This window comes from Schistocerca nitens, chromosome 8, assembly GCF_023898315.1.
Source record: "Schistocerca nitens isolate TAMUIC-IGC-003100 chromosome 8, iqSchNite1.1, whole genome shotgun sequence".
Classification (NCBI taxonomy): Eukaryota; Metazoa; Arthropoda; class Insecta; order Orthoptera; family Acrididae; genus Schistocerca; species Schistocerca nitens.
In genome coordinates, this window is record NC_064621.1 from 439,458,309 (window position 1) to 439,479,026 (window position 20,718).

At 40.5% G+C, this 20,718-nt stretch overlaps 1 protein-coding gene across 2 annotated transcripts in view; it reads left to right on the forward strand.

Moving 5' to 3' along the window:
• Nucleotides 1-2,155: 2,155 nt before the first annotated feature.
• Nucleotides 2,156-20,718, forward strand: part of LOC126198992 (putative helicase mov-10-B.1) — a 418,198-nt gene continuing 399,635 nt past the window's right edge. The window contains exons 1-2 of one of the 2 annotated variants that reach the window (XM_049935663.1): nt 2,156-2,327; nt 2,434-2,624. In XM_049935663.1, coding sequence (XP_049791620.1) covers nt 2,564-2,624 — 61 coding nt within the window. In that variant the 5' untranslated portion in view covers nt 2,156-2,327; nt 2,434-2,563. Of the gene's footprint in view, nt 2,625-20,718 lie in introns of both variants that reach the window. The other variant, XM_049935664.1, reaches the window with a different exon arrangement.

Below are 20,718 nucleotides of genomic sequence, written 5' to 3' on the forward strand. Positions count from 1 at the left end.
CAGAAGCGTTGTGTCGTCGGCATAGAAACTGGCAGTAACATGTGACACCGTCGGGAGGTCGTTAATGTATAAATTAAACAGCAGTGGAGATATGACCGATCCTTGTGGAAGTCCTTCAAGGACAGACCGTGTTACAACAGTCGTGGGATAGCGATACACACGTTTACAGATGGCGGTAGTATCGGGTACACAACGTATGAAAGGGCAGTGCATAGATGGAGCTGTCATTTGTACTCAGTTGATTCATGTGAAAATGTTTCCTACGTGATTGAGGCCGCACGACAAGAAGTAACAGAACTTTGAACGCGGAGTGGTAGTTGTAGCTAGACGCTTGGGACATTTCATTTCGGAAATCGTTACGGAATTCAATTTCCATAGTTTGAAGAGTGTGCCAAGAATACCACATTTCAGACATTACCTCTCACCACTGACAATGTCGTGGCCGATGGCCTTCGATTAACGACCGAGAGCAGCGACGTTTCCGTAGAGCTGTTAGTGCCAACAGACAAGCAACACAGCGTGAAATGACCACAGAAATCAATATAGGACGTACGATGAACGTATCCGATAGGACAAAGTGGAAAAAGTGGCGTTAAGGGGCTATGTGAACAGACGTCCGACACGAGTGCTTTGCTAAACAGCACGAGATCGATTCCAGCGCTTCTCCCCTGCCTGTGACCATATCGACTGGACCCTAGACGACTGGACAACCGTGGCCTGGCCAGGTGAGTCCTGGTTTCAGTTGGTGAGTGCTGGTGATAGCGTTCGAGTGTGGTAAAGACCCTACAAAGCCATGGACCCACGTTGTCAGCAAGGCACTGTGGAAGCTGGTGTTGGCTCCAACAATGGGGTGGGCTGTATTTACATGGAACGAGCTGGGTCCTCTGATCAAACTGGACCGATCATTGATTGGCAACGGTTATTTTCGGCCACTTGGAGACCATTTGCAACCATTCACAGACTTCATGTTCCCAAACAATGATGGAATTTTTCGTATGGATTACTATGTGCCAAGTCACCGGGCCACAAGTGTTCACGATTGGTTTGAAGAACATTTTGGACAGTTCGAGCGAATGATTTGACCACCCAGATCACCTGACGTGAATCCCATCGAACATTTGTGGGACATAATCGAGAAGTCAGTTCGTGCACTGGCAACAGTTTCGCAACTATGGATGGCTATAGAGGCAGCATGGCCTAACATTTCTGCAGTGTCTTGTTGCGTCCGTGCTACGTGGAGTTGCTACAGTACGCCGGGCAGAAGGGGGTGCTAAGTGATATTAGGAGGTATCCCATTACCTTTGTCACCTAAGTGTACTTTGCTGTCGTCTAATCTTATCACTCAGAAATGCGGGTAAGACGAAACGCTTTTTGATAACATTGCTTTTTCGGCAATGGAGACATTGGTGAATTGAATATAAAAACCTCCTGAGAAAACTTTTCTGACATTAAACTCTTTTGTGCAATGTTAGCGTATTTTCTTTTCTGTCATTGGGAATACTATAAAACAGAGGAGCAGAAGTGTATTTCAGCAGCTTCATTTATCAATGTAATATGTTCGTGCACAGAAAAGAAAACATGGCCTTAGCCAGCGAAGGCCGCTGAGTCTCCCCACACCTCTAGCCTTCTTAAAAAAATAACTAAATAAATAAAATAAAAAGATCGTCGCTAAACGCATGTGCCCTGCAAAACAGACGAACGCCTCGGTTCAAAATAAAGCCAGACTATGTAAGCTACTATAAGCAAATGCATCCACAGCAATTTTTCGAGAAATCTCAAAATTATTTCGCCATTCGCCGCCAGACTGACCTGATTTACCGTCCTCTGCCCTAGCCGTGATCTTGGATACGATCTTGCAAGGGATACGTTTAATGGAATCCATAACAATGTGGAACAAATACGAAAGAAAAAAAAAATGATCGTAACTTAATGGTAAACTTGCTTATCACTGGCTACACGTGATAAGAAAATCTCACACTGCTCTTACGGCAGTGTGCTGGTGTGGGATTCCCCTTAAAGACGATTTTGTGTGTCACGTGGTTAAGGCACGTTCTTGGATATTAATGGCACGTGTCATGCATGACTCAGCAGTGTAACAGATAACACTGTGGGTATAAGTGCGTGCCGACTGCTGAAAACATTAGTGTGCCGCACGGAGTTTCATGTGTTCGATTGATGTGACGACGGTGTCAACTCTGTTCTACGGATCGAAAGATATTCCCGGTTTACATAAAGTACGACAAAATAAACTGAATATTTCATAAGGTGTGAAGATCAAGTAAACGTGGGTTATCTGCACTGGGACAACGGGAGAACTAGAGTTATCGGTACTTAACAACAAAGGCTGTGGAAATACCACGCGGAAGTGAAACGATTTTTGTTTTTGGTGCATTCTGTGTTCGGCGATTCACGGTAGTGCATATATTTTCACAGTTATATGGTTGTATGTTGCTGAGGGTCGCAACGAATGGGCGCTAGACAAACAATATTGGCTCGATGGTAAACTATCTGAACGTAGAACAGGTATTGCTGCATCCCCGTTCTGTGCAATTGTGCTGCAATCATGAAGGGAGATACAGAGAAGATGTTGAAGGGAAACAGGAAGGTGCTGTACCCACGACAATGTAAGTAAACTAATTAATGGAATGTAGCAAAACATACGCACTTAGTAGACTACCTTAGGTAAATACAGCGACATTCTTGTAAACTTTGACAATGTACCATACCATGTGACGTATCGGTACCACGCAGATCAATTGATGATGACTTGCTATAGTCGAAACTGCTTAAGTGTCAATCTGTAAATTATTTCCAAACACACTGGGCACGATAACGGCATCGAATTAATACAACACAGAGTCGAATCCAGGAGTTTTGTCGATGGGTGGAAAACGAGATTTTGTTTCCAGATATTAAAACATACCATGTGGAACAAATCTATGTACCGGTGTAATTACCGGTGGCTAAGAGAGGTAAAGTCAGAAACTGAGTTTGTACGCTGTATTAATTATTAATCACACTAGAAATGCAACATGCAGTTTGACATTGTCCAAGTAATAGCGTTTAATAAAATTAGCTGGAAAACAGCAGCTTCCAAATAAACTGTTGCGGATTCTCTACTACACTGCTAGCGAGATGTTTACTTGAATTATTATAAAAACTAAGTGTACCCTGCGCGCACTGACAGTTGAGACCTGTTATCAGTGAAAATTGGGAAGTATTGTATAATATGATACAATCTGTGACCTTTGACACTGAACACACAAAACTGGATTACAGTGCTCTAAAGCCACGAGGCCTAAGCGTAGGCCACGCAAAGCCAGCTATGACGTCATAGAAGCATATGCGCTCGCTGCTGTATCGAGAATTGCTGTTACACTTATCTCGCTGTTATTAAGGACCCTTATTACTTGGATCTAGATACTCTCATAATTTCTACAAAGAACTGCCATCAAAACAGAATTTTGATTTACTTTTGAATGGACAGACATTCCCAGTTTCGTGCATTATACATGCCTGCAGATTTTTAAAGATCGCCTTGCGGGATGCAGCATTTTAATCTGGTCTGTAGACACGAAAAATTTCGGGATCGTGCAAGGTACTTGTGTAAATCATAGCTCATCCGATTCAAATTATTGTAACTGCTGCTACAAAAGCGGTCACCGAGTAATTATAATTGAAAATGACAGTATAGTTGTATGTCGTAATGTGTTCTTATTGCCCATTTTTTCTGAACGAATATTTCATCGTTATTGCCTCATCTGTAGAACAACAAGCCGTAAAAGTAAGCTTGTTGAAAATAAACTGACACCCTTCACTTACAGTTGATACAGTGAGAGATACTTCTGACAAGGGAACATCCCCATCGCACCCCCTCAGATTTAGTTATAAGTTGGCACAGTGGACAGGCCTTGAAAAACTAAACACAGATCAATCGAGAAAACAGGAAGAAATTGTGTGGAACTATGAAAAAAAAAAACAAAATATACAAACTGAGTAGTCCATGCACAATATAGGCAACATCTAGGAAAGTGTAAGCAGAGGAGAGCCGTGGTTCCATGGTGCCGGCACGGTAGCTCAGCGTGTTCGGTCAGAGGGTTTAGCTACCCTCTGTAATAAAAAAAAACTGAGTGTACGGATCAACAAACAACCCGGACTAGTTTCATTGGACGTCCGCCACGAACAAATTCAACGAACAATATAGAACAAAATAAGAACAAAAAAAAATGGTTAGCGTGAGCAGCTGCGGGACGAGAGGTCGTGGGTTCAAGCTTCTCCTTGAGTGAAAATTTTAATTTCTTATTTTCAGTTTACGTGACAAACTCTTATGTTTTTATCACTTTTTTGGGAGTGATTATCACATCCACAAGAAAACCTAAATCGGGCTAGGTAGAAGAATCCTTTTACCCATTCGCCAAGTGTACAAATTAGGTGGGTCGACAACATATTCCTGTCATGTGACGCACATGCAGTCACCAGTGGCGTATAGAATATATCAGACGTGTTTTCCTGTGAGGAATCGGTTGACCCATGACCTTGCGATCAAATGTTTTCGGTTCCCATTGGAGAGGCACGTCCTTTCGTCTACTAATCGCACGGTTTTGCGGTGCGGTCGCAAAACACAGACACTAAACTTATTACAGTGAACAGAGACGTCAATGAACGAACGGACAGATCATAACTCTGCGAAAATAAAGAAAGTAAAATTTTCACTCGAAGGAAGACTAGAACCAAGGACCCCTTGATCCGCAGCTACTCATGCTAACCACGGGACCACGGCACTCTTTTGCACGCTGTATCCTATATGTTGCTTATCTTATACATGGACTACTCAGTTTGTATATTTTGCTTTTTTTTCATAGTTTCACACAACTTCTTTCTGTTTTCTCGATTTATCTGTGTTCAGTTTTTCAAGGCCTATCCACTGTGCCAACTTATAACTAAATCTGAGGGGGGTGCGATGGGGAGGTTCCCTTGTGAGTGCCAGACTTAACAAACTCTAGTTTATTATTTAGTTTATGGATAGAGATCTTATATTAGCTTGTTATCCAGCTGAATTCCAAGGAAATTTAGGCCTACTGAATATTAGTGTCAATTTCTCGTAAGAGTAAGTCATTCATCATGTTCCATAGACCCTATCAAGAATGGGAATCTGTGCAGAAATTTGAATGCAACAAGGTACACTTTAACAAAAGACCAGAAAATTATAAAAACTTAAATTTTACATTGCATTAACAAATGATAACTATACAGCTTAGTACTATTCATAATTTTGTCAGATAAACATACCCATGCAAATTAAAGACAAAGTCATTAGGCCTACTTTGAAACCAGTTGCTGCTTTACTGCTTCTTGCGATATAGGTAACAGGACTTTTCAAAACTTGAATTTAGGTAATCAGATAATTTGCAGAATGAGTGCCTTGTGAGACAGAGACTAAAAACTTCATCGTGCTATTAAAAAGTTGCAATTATGATTACTATAATGTTATTTCTAGCATAATATTAAAATCTTGTTCTGACTTGATAGGATTATCCTCAACTTATCTTTGTAACAATCAGTTACTCAGGAATATTTTCTGACAAACTGCAGATTTATATCACTCCTTCCAGTGTTTTCAGAAGTGTTTGCGAAAGTGGCTTCTGACAGAAGACTCAATTAATGGAGTGATACTTGTTAACTGCCTCTCAGTTGTGTTTTGTGAAGGATTCTCCTCATAGAAAGCAATATAAGATCTAGAAATAAAGCACTGACAGAGGTGAAAGAGAAAAATTATGCTGTTGGTATGTTGTGTGTGACATTGCCATTAATCTGGTGGATCGCAGAAGGCTATTTGGAATGGCATCCCTCTTGCATAAACTTGAATTTTATCCCGAACAGGAAGCGGAGAATGTCATTAACATACAGTACCTGAAGCACGTAACTGACCTCAGAATGATTATCTGCTCAAAAATATCCACACAACCTCTATGTAATGCAGAACTCACCACTGGATATCAGAAATAGTGGACCTGACAGTATATAAGGAAGCAGGTAGTATTGTGTTGTCAGTTGAGGAGCAGTAACAGCATAATGGAATGGTTTGGAGAGCTCGGTGACTTCAAATATGGATCAGTCTTTCGATGTCACCGAAGTAAGAAATACATCATGATGTCACCCAAGTAACAAATACATCAGGGATATTTCAACCATGGGCGTACCCAGCGAGGGGCAGGGGGGGGGGGGGGGCAGCTGCCTCCCCCCCCCCCCTCCTAGAAGATATTCGCAGTTTTTTACTAGTTTACTGTTTTATTTAATACGAAGTGCTGCATGTTTTCTCGGATTGTACACGTGCATTCTTGTATTTAAAATGTTTATTAAAAGCAGTTTTTCACTGGTTTACTGTTTTATTTAATAGGAAGTGCTGTATGTTGTCTCGAGTCCTTGTTACCTGAGACTAGTATGACCTGCCCCCCCCCCCCCCCCAGTTCAGATCCTGGGTGGGTACGCCCTTGATTTCAACCCTTCGAAAGTGCCCAAGTCAACTGCTCATGATGTGACTGTGAAATGGGAATACAAAGGAATAAGCACAGCTAAACCATCTTTGAGGCAGAGGTTTGTGGACAACAACATTCCTGAAATGGAGTGGCCTGCCTAGAGACATGACTGTACCTACTCGAATACCTGTGGGATGAGTTAGAATGTTGAGTTTGCTCCAGACCTCTGTGTCCAACATAACTGTCCTCACTGGTTTTAACTCTTGAGGAAGAATAGCTGCAGTTCTCCTACAAGACATTCAGACACCTCATTGAAGCTGCCCCCAGCAGTTTTCAAGACACCATAAAGGCAAAGAGTGAACACACTCCATATTAATATTCACTAATATGTGTTTGGATATTTTTATTCGATAGCATGACGTGGAGTGCTGCAAGAATAGTTACTGGGCCCATATTTGTTTCTTACATAAATGTTCTTCTAATGGCTTCAAAGGGTGCTGCAAAAACTGCAGTGTTTACTTATGACTAAAGTGTAGAAATCAAGGGTCCCCTTGCAACCTTAGCAGACCCAAACTCAAATAACAACTTAAGATGCCTATAAGCTTAAGTCTCAGTCTCACAAAGATTCACGTTATGTGATTTCACGCCACCAATACTGACCTGTTCACAGCAGCTGTAGACATTAATGGCCACTCGCTAAATGAAACACATTGTGTAAAATTCCTTGGTATCCATCAGGATAATGAAAATAAAATAGAAATAAACATCAGAACAGATGTAGACATTACTGGCCATATGCTAAATGGAACACATTGTGTAGAATTCCTTGGTATCCATCTGGGTAATGTAAATTAAAATAATGAACATGTAAACTTTTATTTATTTATTCATTCATACAAAACATCTCTCCAGATTGTGGCACACAGAACAAACACAAAACAAAACAGTCACACAACACAGTCAAAACACAATATTATTTCAGTAGTTACATAAATTTTAGCTTTATCTACAAAAGAGTTTGCACTTCCAGTGACTGCACTGTCTTGTGTCAAATTTCTTATAACTCACATGTTCAAAAAATTCTGCCACTGGCTAGAAGCAATGATCTAATAAGAATGCCCATGGGGTTTTCAAAAGACTGTGTTTGATGTCTTTACTGACTGGACATGAATCTCTTTCTTTTGTCTTGTATCATGTTCGTGGATGTTAAAATTTTCATTTATGTCTTTTAATTGTTTTCTAATATGCTTATAGATTTCTAGTATATAATAGGGAAGTGGGAGGATTGATAACTTTTCAGAGAGGGATTTGCAAGAATCTGTTTGTCAGTCATGTTGTAGTGCTCTTACAGTTCTTTGTTGGGTTAGGAAAATGGATGAACTATGTGGTGTTTTACCGCAGAATATAATTCCATACAGTAGGATGCAATGGAATTGAGCAAAGTAGGTAATTTGGACAGTGCTAAAACTTGGTTTAACATTGAGTAATCATAGACCATAACAATTTCATTTTGTTTGTGTGTGTATGCCATTTGAAGTTATTTTGAAGCCATATGCCTACAAGCCTTGTTTCCATGAGAAGATGAAATTTTTCTAGAGTTAAATGTCACACTGCTGTTGCATGCATCACCTTTTAAACAGAAATGTAGGAATGGTGTTTATTAGTCGTTTATTTGCCTCAAACCATGTAGGCTATGGTATATAACTTTGCTGTAATTTTATGTATAGCTTGTTGTAGCTGACTTGGGGTGTTTCCTGTAGTAAGAATGCTTGTGTCATCTGCAGAAAAAGTATTTGTTTGTGTCTCATTATTCAGGTTTAAATCTTCTGTGTACAGGAGAAAGAGGATTTTCTTTCCTTTTTTGTGCATCTCAGAAACACATAGTATTTTCCTTTAGTTCCTGTTTTATTTGTATTTTCTGTTTCCTGGTTGTCAAATATGATGTGAACTATTTTAGTGCAGTGCCACTAATGCCATACACTTGGAAATTGTCCAACTGTGTATTGTGGTCCAGTATGTCAAAGGCTTTACTTAAGTCTAACAAAATGCCAGTGGCAATTTGTTTTTTTGTCCATTGTTTGCAGGGTATTGTGTATAAAATCGTAGATAGCACTAGTTGTTGATTTATTTTTCCTGAATCCATGCTGAGCATCAGTGAGAATTTATTTTCTCTGAAAATTTTATTAACCTATTACACATTATTTTTTTCTACGATTTTACTAAATCCTGATAATAAGGCAGTTGGTCTATTGTTTTCTATGTTTTATTTGTCTCCTTTCTTATGAATAGGGAACACTTAAGCAATTTTGAAACAGCCTGGGGATGTGAGTGTGAGAAAAGATGGATTGTCTGTATCTGCAAGAGGCAGTGAAATGTTTGTTAACACATTGCTTTATGATGCAATCAGGAATGCCATCAATCAAGAAGCTCAGTTCTGTGTCTTACCCCTAGAAGCGTCTCTCATTGTGTTGACCCAAGAACGTGAGTGTCTGCTTATTTTAACTTTCTGTTGTCCTATGGAATTATATTCTGGAGAAGTGCATCTAATATAAATAAAGTATTTATTCAACATACGCAAGCAGTTAGAATATTGTGTACAACTGATAGCAGTATTTCTTACAGGATTTTTTTTATGAGGACCTTCGTTTCTTACACTCACTTCTCGCTACATGCATTACATGGATCTGTGGCACAGAAAGTGTATCTAATATGATCTTCTTGGGCCAGCTGCCTTTCTTCTTTTCTCATGTTGAGGTATTTAAAGTAATCATCTTGAGTATTTTGTTAGTTTGTACAAAGTAATGAAATCTGCAGCAAAACATGGCATGTATATCGGAAAGATAAATCAGACACTGGAAAATCCAGGATGGAATGTAACAATATTATGAAAAAGATAGTTGTTACTCATCATACAGCGGAGATGCTGTGTCGCAAATAGCACAACAAAAAAACTGTCAGAATGTAAGTTTTTGGCCAACAAGGCCTTTGTCAAAAGTAGACAACACACACAATCACGCAAAACCAACTCACACATACATGATCACAGTTAGCTAAAGCCAGACTGCAAGAAGTAGCACAGAATGGAAGAGGCAACCAGGTGTTGGGGATTAAGGAGGAAGTTGGGGCAAGGAGGGGGAGGCATAGCAGGGTATTGCTGGGGGACCGTTAAGTGCTGCATGTGGGATCATATAGGGACAAGGTGGAGAGAGGGTAGGGCAGCTAGGTGCAGTTGAGGGGTTAGACGGAGGGCACTGGAGAGGGGGTAGGGGTGGCAGACTTGGACTACCACTATCCACCACGTCTACAATAACCTCCCCCACGTCCTCTCATGGCTGACAAACTCTGTCTCACAGACCAATTACATTCACCGCACCCTCAAAGACGCCTCCCTACCACCACACAGAACCTAAACAGACCCAAAACACAGACATGAACCTTTTCTCGAAAAGCCTTAGCCCCGCAGAAGTATCGGTCCTTTCCAAAGGCCTCACCTTTTGCCCCACTGCCAAATTCAATAATGCAGGAATTGTTAAAGACCTTCTCTTGTTCTCCTAGCATCTACAATGGAAAAGTTCGTTCACACATTTGGTTCTTTTCCCTGATTTTAAGTGATATGATTCTTTTGCGCTATGATTTTCATCTGAAATCTGTGTGACTTTGGAAAAAAGAGACTGATAACCCAGAAGTTTAATCCCTTTACTCCCCAACCCAACCAACGGACCAACTTTTTCGCCACCAACTCTACCAATCCGACTCGACCAGAGACCGATGTTGAACCCTGCATGACTCAGTTCACTCTTCCATCCAACCGTGATCCACCACCACTGCCCTCATATCAGCCTGTGTTAACTTTCCAGAATTTCTTAACATTGAACCTTGCCTCACCATCATTACCCAAGTCCCTCAACATTCAAACCAACCTTACATCTGCACCACAATCCACCACCTAAAAACTGATCCTGATCTTATAATCCTACCTGCTGACAAAGGCTCCACCACTGTTGTTTTGAACTGCAAGGACTACCTGGCAGAAGGACTCCACCAGCTGTCAGATTCATCCACCAACAAACCTCGCCACAGTAACCCCATTCCAGATATCCAGCAGGATCTCTAATCTCTCTTCAAATCCTTTGGCCCATCCCATAACCTCACCCCGAAGTCCATCTCTCTCTTCACCACTACCACTCCCCTCACACCTACCATACATGTGCTTCTTAAAGTCCATAAACACAGCCACCCAGGACACCTCATTCTGTCCGGTTACTGTGGCCCAGCTGAGATATTCTCTGCTCTCGTAGACCAACACCTTCAGTCTGTTACCCACAACCTACCTTCCTATATAAAAGATACCAATCATTTCCTCCACCAGCTGTCCACAGTTCCTTTACCACACGGTGCCCTGATCATCACTATTGATGCCGCCTTCTTTTACACTAACATCCCTAATGCACATGGCCTTACCACTGTTGTACACTACCTTTCGCAGTGCCCAAAGAATTCCAAACCAACAACCTCCTTCCTAGTTGCCATGACCAACTATATTCTCACCCACAATTACTTCTGCTTTGAAGGCATTACCTACAAATAAATCTGTGGCACGGCTATAGGCACCTGCATGGCATCATTCTATGTCAACCTGTTCATGGGCCATCTAGAGGAATCCTTTCTAAATACCTAGAGTCCTAAACCCCTCATCTGGTTGGGATTGATTAATGACATCTTCATGATCTGGATCAAGGGTGTGGATGCCCTATCCACATGTATCCACAACCTCAATGGCTTCTCCTCCATTCACTTCACCTGGTCCTACTCAACCCACCAAGCTGCCATCCTCAATGTTGAACTTCATCTCAAAGATGGCTACATCAGTATCTCTGTCCATAACAGGCCTACGAACCACCAACAATACCTTCCCTTTGACAGCTGTCACACATCCCACACCAAGAAGTCCTTTCCATACAGCCTAGCCACCCATGGCTGTCACATCTGCAGTGATGAGCAGTCACTCTCGAAATATGTTGAGGGCCTCACTGAGGTCTTCACAGACCACGATTATCCTCCCAACCTTGTACAAAAACAGACCTCCCAGTCATCCACCACCTCCCAAAATTCCACTGTCCAGTCACAGAGAAGCATTCCCCTTATGACTTAGTACCACCCAGGACTGGAGCAACTGAATTACATTGCCCTAAAATGAGAAATGTTTTACCCATCATCCTTCCTATCCCTCCCACAGTGGTGTTCCACTGTCCACTAAACCTACACAATATCCTTTTCCATCCTTACACAACCCCTGCCCCCAACCTCTTGCCTCATGGCTCATATCCCTGTAATAGACCTAGATGCAAAACCTGCTCTATACATCCTCCCACCACCACCACCTAGTCCGGTCCAGCCACAGACATCACCTATCACATCAAGACATGTGATCTACAAGCCAAGCTGCAAGTACTGTGCTGTATTCTACATTGGCATGACAACCAACAAGCTGTCTGTCCACATGAATGGGCACTGACAATCGGTGGCCAAGAAACAGCTGGACCACCTTGTTGCTGAGCACACCACCTAACACGATGTTCTTCATTTCAGTGACTGCTTCACAGCCTGTGCCCTTTGGATCCTTCCCAACAACATCGGCTTTTCTGAACTCCGTAGGTGGGAATTCCCCCTGTAGTATATCCCATGTTCCCATAATCCTCCTGGCCTCAGCCTTCATTCGTTAGCAATTGTCCTTACCCATCTAGCGCCTTCCCTGTTCCCATTCCAACACTACACAGCCCTCTATTCCACCAACGCATCCAGTCCTTTTACGTCTCTCATTTTTCACTACCTCTCCCCTGCCTTCCATCTAACCTCCCGACAGCACCTAGTTGCCCTACCCGCTCTCCACCTTGTACCTGTCCACTCTCGCATGCAGCACTTTACCCCACCTCTACACTGCTATCCTTCCCTCTCCCCACCGCAGCCTCCTCCTTACTCCGACCACCCAGCTGCCTTTCCCAACATGCGCTGCTGTTCGCAGTCTGGCTGCAGCTGCCAGAGACTGTGGTCATGTATGTGTGTGTTTTTTGTCTATTTTCAACAAAGGCCTTGTTGACCCAAAGGTTACATTCCAACAGTCATTTTGTTGAGCCTGTCTGCAACTCAGAAGGATAAATCAGACTTCCATGGAGATGCAATAAGCAGAATTGTCAGATCTAGTGAGGCCCGAAAAGAATTTGACTGTAACACATGTGGATGAGAGTCTACAGCCGTGGCGGACTTTTAATACAATATTTTATCAGCTATGAGAGTCTGAAACACTGGTCACAAAGAAAGCCAAAATTCAGTTGCCCAGAAAAAACCTGACTGTATGTTAACAATATAGCTTAGTTCTAATTTGCTTAATAGTACTTCACAAAACAAAACAAACAAAAAAAAAAAAAAACGTTGTATCCTATGACTATAATGTCAATGAGTCATTGTTGGAATTGGCCAACTCATAAAATATCTGGGTGTAACATTTCGCTGAAATATGAAATGGAATGATCACATAGTCTCAGTCATGGTTAAAGCAGGTGATAGACTATGGTTTATTGGTAGAATACCGGGGAAGTGCAGTGGGACTAGAAAGGAGATTGCTTAAAAGTCACTTGTGTGACCCTTGCTGTAGAATATTACTGAAGCGCTTGGGAGCCATACCAAATAGGACTAACAGGGGATATTGAATGTATACAGAGAACAGCAGCATGAGTGGTCACAGGTTTGTTTGATCAATGGGAGAATGTCACAAAGATACTGAAGGAACTGAATTGGAAGACTCTGGAAGATGGATGTAAACTACAGCGAGAAAGTCTATTAACAAAGTTTCAAGAACTGGCTTTAAATGATAACTCTAGAAATGTACTACAGTCCCCCACATATTGCTCACATAGGAATCATGAGGATTAGATTAGAATAATTACTGCATGTACAGAGGCATTCAAACAATCATCCTTCCTGCCCTCCGTATGTGAATGGAACGGAAAGAAACACACCCTCTGCCACAGGGCACCTCACTGTATTTTGCAGAGTATAGATGTAGATGTAGTATTGACAGGTGGTAAGGATTAACACTCTTACAAAGTAATTCTGAAGACATGATCAGAAAAATTCCTCTCACAAGTAGTTTTACAGCACACACATGAGATCTTTTTTATTTGTTATTTTTATTTTTTTATTTTTTTAACATACCGTATAGTTACAAATGGACCCAATATTGTCAAAAATGCTACCGAAGAGACAAAAATTAGTTATTATGATGTAGTTATGGTGATGATGGTCACCAAAGGCAAAAAGTTCATCAAAAACAGGTTGAGGAGAGTTAATAGTCAGTCACCAACATCTCATTCAAATAACTAACAGAACATGAGTTCAGATCTGACAAACATAGAACAGTTGTGATTGAATCAGAAGCAAATTATTAACAGCAAATAAAACATGGCTTATACTCACTTTGGTTTGATGTTACCAGTCACGGAATCTTGCAAAAACATTGATTGTTACAGGTGATATTGTTATTCTAGCAAAAGGATCTACAATGTATACAATTACAAGGATTTTTACACAATGATTCATTTTTCATGGAGTGTGTGATGTTAAATGGTGTATTGTACTTAAATTTTACAGCATCAAAATACCTTAAAACTTGAATTTAGGATGTATAATGTAGATAAGTCCCTTTACAATAAGTCATTAATTTAACATGTTTAGTATTAGACAGGAAGCTCCTGATTTAAAGTCAAAGACTGATCAGCATGTTGTTGAAACTGAAGGTAACAGATAGAAAGCCAAAATATTGATCATTGCATTTAAAATTGCTTCATCACACGAGGACAGTACAACAGTTCTAATATCTAACCATTTCCCCATTGATAAATGAGACATCAGGTTCTGCTGAAATTGCAAAACCCTAGGTGCGACTTTCAAAAAACATGAAAATTCCTCTTTTTCTAGCTTGTGTTTATCGAGAATCTTTTGTGCAGCAAGCACTCTCATGCAGCTGGAAAATATGTGACTATCATGTTTATAAAAAGGGCAAGAAAACATAAATGCACCATTATGGAACAATTTCCCTAATGTTAATTTTTGTCAGAAAATGTGGGTCAACTTTTCACACAATCTCATACAAGTGCTAGATGTGAGTAAATAGATAGATTCAGTTTTCCTACAACCCAAAAGGCATGCTTCAGTTTATCTAAGAGACAGTGCATGGTTGATTACGTCAGGTGCCTTAATGAGATACAAAAATATGCCCACAGTATTCTTCCCTTTATTTATAGAACTATAGACGTCCATAAAAATTCTTTGTAAGCACTTGTGACGTTGCAATCTTTCCAAAATCCATAATATGCTCTTGCTGGATTATTTCTAGTGAAAAAGCCACTGACCTCAGCCGGCACCACTGAATCAAAGATCTTACTAAGTGCGGGAAACCGTGATATTGGTCTGTAGTTTGTTGCTTCCCCATTTGATCCTTTTTTGTGTATTGATTTGACTATGCTCCATTTCAGTACACTGGGAAACATGCATTATTACTCCCTTTCAGTCATGTACTTTGTTCCTTATAGCCTGCCAAAAAGGAGAATCTTCAGGGACATATGTAAAGTAGGCAGCAGACTTCAGTTCATTGGTAGAGAACTGAGGAGGTGCAGTCAGTCTACAAAGGAGATTACCTACAAAACACTTTTGTGATTCAGCCTAGAACATTGCTCAATTGTGCAAGACACATAGGACTAACTAGTGATATTGAACACATACAAAGAAGTGCAGCATGAATGACTGGTTTGTTGTATGCATGAGAGAATATCGTAGAGATGCTGAAAAAACTGGATTCGAAAATGCTATTCATCCTTATGACAGCTAAATTTAATAAGTAAAGTAAAAATAGTAGCTTGATATTAGTTGATTACATAGGTATTTTTCATGGAAAATGAGTCATATTTACAATATGTTGTTACTTGCCGAACTGCTTTACAATGAACACTTCAAAGTGCTATGGAGCTAACACAATGTTTCCCTGAATATAGATATTCAGGTAATTTCTAGTAGTAATGTCTAGTGACATATATTTTTAATTTTCTTTGAAAGTGGTGGGGATTCTCCATTACTTGCAGTATGTTTGAGATCTACAGTTAGGCCTTAGCGCCAGGAGATAACAGTGGCCAAGAGCATGTGAGTCGTGCATATATCGTGTGTGTGTTTTTGTAAAAGTGAAGAAGGACTTTATCTAATAATTTAGACTATTTTAAGTGTGCCTGTCTGTTGCTCAATACCTCCTTTATGTTACGAGTAGAAGTCTATCCTAAAGAAAACAAAACTAATATTTCCAAAGAAAAAGAGATATGCTAAGGGACCTTCCACAGATCCCTAATGAAATGATGCTGATGGATGTGAAATTAGTCAAACTCTCTTAAACATATTTTATTTAAAAGGCACTAACAAACTGGTCAGTAAATATGTAAATGTACTATGCACCGAAGTGCATATGACAATCTTAGGCTATTGTAGACGAGCATCATCAAAGAGAAAGTCAGCTTACAACACCTATTTACATTGATCACATTACTACAATGAAGATATACAGAAGTTAGATATTATGTAATATTTGACATTATTAATGATACATACACATCAATCAGTTGTACTGAGAAATTCGTAAATGAAGTAGTAGGAGTTGTCACCAGTAAATCCTTTAGGCTCCTCTCAAACTAATCTTTATTAGTAGTTAAACATTCCATGTGTTCCTGAATAATAGAAGTCTTTCTGGAACAAAATAAAGGACTTAAAAACTTCATGAAGATTATTCGTAGTTTTAGAGTAGATTCCATGCAGTAAGCTGCCGGATGGAAAGAGAGAGACAGGTCTTGGCTATCCAGGATGAACAAGAATATTACAATGTCATAATCTGACCAGTAAATTACAGATCAGGCAACTTTATTTGGGTTTTTACATTTCCATGTGAAGTTCGACTCTCAGAAAAGTTACTAAAGCAGTACTATGGCCCAGTTTGAGACCTGTGTAGTTAGCAGCATATCACACATAAAGTCAAGGATTGCAATCCTTCACCAAGAAGACAAAAATGCACACTGTCTTACTTATGCCTTACCTAAAAAAAAAAATCCAGGTTTGTGAATATCATCTGTACAGTAGGTGTATATCCAGAGGGCTCCAAGTCACATGGAAAGGAACACTACTAAGCATCATCCCTACACCAAATACTTGGATGCTACCCTCGACAAGTCCCTGTCATATAAGCAACACTTAAAAAGAAAGAAAGAAAGAAAGAAAGTCATCTACAATATCCTCTGGAAAATTGTAGATTAAAGTGGGGTTGCTTAGCAAGGAGTGGTAAAACCAACAGAAATAACAATTCCCTAGTCCACTGGTGAAAATGCCTCTCCCGTCTAGTATGAATCTGCCTACGCTGAGCAAGTTGATGTAACACTCAACAAAACAAGCTGACTGATCATAAACTATCTGAAACTTATTGTACAGGTAAATCCTACAACTTGGCTGGAATTGATTCACTGACAATTTGATGGGAGATAATTGTGTATAAAGAGAGAGTGGAGTTCTCTACATCTGTGTAACGCCACTGTATGGCATTTTCCCATCTACTCTATGGCTGAAATCAAGTAATACCTTCCTCACAGCAAGTTTGTGGTATGAATAACAAACACTGGCTACATTGGAGGTTTAATCAACTCCAAAAGATCATCATTTGATGGAATCATCACCATGAAAATTGGGAAGTCTGGAAAGTCCTTAAGAGACTACAGACGGGAACAACAAGATCAACTGAAATCTTCTAAAGTAGGGATACACAGTACTGTTGTACCTGTGCAACTGTGGTGAGGTCAAGACAAACCAGCATGTGTTCTATGATCAGTGTAGACTTGAGGACCTCATGGCAGCAACTCCTAATGCAGCTGAGGTCACGTGCTTGTCAGATAAACTAGTATAACTGTTACGCTCGGTTTTGTAATACGTAGTTTGTGTTGTAAGTGTAGAATATTTCTATTCACACAGTATGTGCAACACGGCTGTAATGTGAGGGTGCCAGAGATCATCGTACCATAGATCCAGGAACATTCTGGCTAGTTTGATGCAGCCCTTTCTGAATTCCTTTCCTTTGCCAACCTCTTCATATCAGAATAGCACTTACACTCATGTCCTCAGTTATTTATTGGATGTATTCCAATCTCTGTATTCCCCTAACATTTTTGTTCTGGGTCTCCCATTTTTATTTCTTTCTCAGGGTTCATGTACAGATTGTATATTGCCCATCTTTTACACCTACTTCCCTGAGAATTTCGAATGTCTTGCACCATTTTACATTATTGAATGCTCTTTCTAGGTTGACAGATCTGATGAACTTGTCTTGATTTTTCTTATGTCTTGCGTCCATTATCAAGTGCAGCATTAGAAATCTCTCTCTCTGCTGCCTTTACCTTTCCCAAAGACAAACTGATCATCTTCTAACAGATCCACAGTTTTCTTTTCCATTCTTCTGTATAATATTTTTGTCAGCTACTCAGATGCATGAAATGTTAAGCTGATTGTGTGACAGTTCTCACACTTCATTGACTGATGGATTTGCACAGGGAGACAAAACAACAATGCTCTTAGCTCGTTATTGCCCGTACTGAAATTGAGTGCATTGTAGTTTTTCTCCATGTGATGTAGTAAAGCCAGCCAGTATCCTTGAAGACTTGTAGGAGACCCATTACTAGAAACAAATTCTTCAGAAATTAATGACCTGAATATTCTGTGTCTTTTTATTTGCAATGCTTTGCTTTGGAAGATTAAATGTGGTGCAGTTTCATCCCCCTCACTGTATAGCTAAGCTTAGGGGCTTCTTTCTCAGTACCAGTTGTGTGTAGGTGTTTCTTAAAGTTGCAATGACTAGTCATTAGTCTTGTCATGAGTTTAAAAGGTCTCCTGTTCATGCTTAGGATTACAGAATGTCTCTTGAAACATGGTTTGGCATCATTACCTTGTCTTGTTTTTGTATTTGGAACTTAGTCCACTATTCTGCATGTCTCCTGGGCCCTGTCTATGAACAGGGTTCCTGATCAGGGCCACATCCACTTCGTATCTTCTGAGAAGATGACTCAGCACCACAGCTGCTACCTTTTTGTATTGCAAGTTTATCTGCAACACTTACAGCACACAACTGCTGCCATGATCGCTTCCAGTATCTTTAATTACTCTGACAACCTGCAAAAACCCTACAGTTTCAGGTCCCGTTCTTGCATTGCCTTCAGGGATTCTTCACCAAATTCCACCACAAAGGTTTGCCCATCAGATACAACCCTCCAGTTGATTACTTTCCAGACCTCTGTCGAAACCCTCTGGTTCTGCACCTTTACTTTCTTGAACACAGTCTTTGGAGGAGCATCTTTTAATAAATTTTAACAGCCAAATTGATATCTTTGCAGCCTTTACCAGCAGCTTCGCCTATGCCCATGGAGTTATTTTGTGCATTGTCTCCTTACACCAAACCACTGTTCCTGTTCCCTCGCAGTCACAGATTAGAGAAACTTAATCCATATAGCTTCTCGTGAATGATCCTGAGCCATGAACTTGCTCCCCCCCCCCCCCCCAAATGTCTTAGAGAGAGCTATTTGAACTAGCTGCTCATGCTGCAAAGTGATGGTGACCAGTGGATATCCCTGTTGCATAAACACCTAAACATTGAGAGCTGCGATATTATAGTGGGACATGTTCCCTTTTTCTTACTTTGCTTTTTTGAAATTGGATTATTGAGAAGTGGGAACGTTAGACTCCTCCCTTGTTCTCATGTTCCCTTTCTTGTAGGCAGAAAGTTTTTGTATATTCCCTTCAACCTAAGACAGTCCTTTTTTGAATCTTAGGTTCAAGACCTTTTAATTCTGTCTTTTGCTACCACAGGACCACAGCTCGTGGTCCTGTGGTAGTGTTCTCACTTCCCGTGCACGGGGTCCCGGGTTCGATTCCCGGCAGGTTCAGGGATTTTTCCTGTGTCGAGATGACTGGGTGTTATTGTGACATCTTCATCATCATCATCATTCATCCCCATTACAGTCGGAGGAAGGCAATGGCAAACCACCTCCACTAGGACCTTGCCTAGTACGGCGGTGCAGGTCTCTCGCATCGTCCCCTATGCTCCTCAGAGTATGGGACCTCATCATCATCATTTGTGTTTAGGAAGTCATTCTGTGCCTGCATTTTCTCTTTGTTCTATAGAACTTTTCTTCACTAGCCCTATACAAGGATGATTTCCACTTGGTCAGTCATCTGATCCAGTTGTAGAAACAGCTTCCATTGGTTCCCACCCCTCAGTTTTTGTTTTGTTTTCTGTATTTTCAATTTTGATCCCTTTTGTCCCACTACAATTGGGGACACATCAGGTTGACACCAACAGAGCCTCTCATAGTGTAAAGCTAAGTACTCAGGTAGATTGCCTGGTATCCCCAAGACAGCTCAGTCGACAGACAAAAATAACATCAAAGACGGGTGGAATGGTAGTTATTACCTCAGACACCAAGGCTGCTGCACCTAAGAAAGAAACTTATGCGGCAGTTGCAAGAACTGAAAATAAATACAAGTGGAGAAGTGTAACCTACAGTAAAAATAATTTGAAACACCTCAGTAATGAAAAACAGAATGAAAAAAGTGAATTCCTTGTTATAGGCGATTCCATCCTGAAAATTGTGATAGTGCTGAATTCCGCAGTATTATGAAAAGGAAAGTTGCCTCTCACACAATTAAAGCTTTCGGCCATTAAAGTCTTCGTCAATAATAGATGACAGACACACACGTCTATTGTTGAGTAAGGCCTTAATGGCCGAAAGCTTTAATTGTGAGTATGTTTTTGTTGTGCTTGTCTGCGACTCAGCTTCTCTGCTGTATGGTGAGTGGCAACTTTCCTTTTCATAATATTGTTACATTCCATCCTGGATTTTCCAGGGTTCGAATTTCACAATAGACATTCGTCCAGGAATCAAGACCCACCAGTTGAAGAAACAGTTTAACAACTTATATAGCTTGCTGGATGGTTCAGCAAAGGCATCTCAGAAGAATCACAAAGTAGTCTTCATCCACACAGGTACAAATTCTGTTAGAAGCAGCACTGAAGAGGAAATAGTAAGTGAAATTCGATCTGCCAGTAACCTTTACAAAATGTCTAGAATCATGGTGAGCGGTATTATCCACAGAAGATCAGTCAGTGATCTGTACA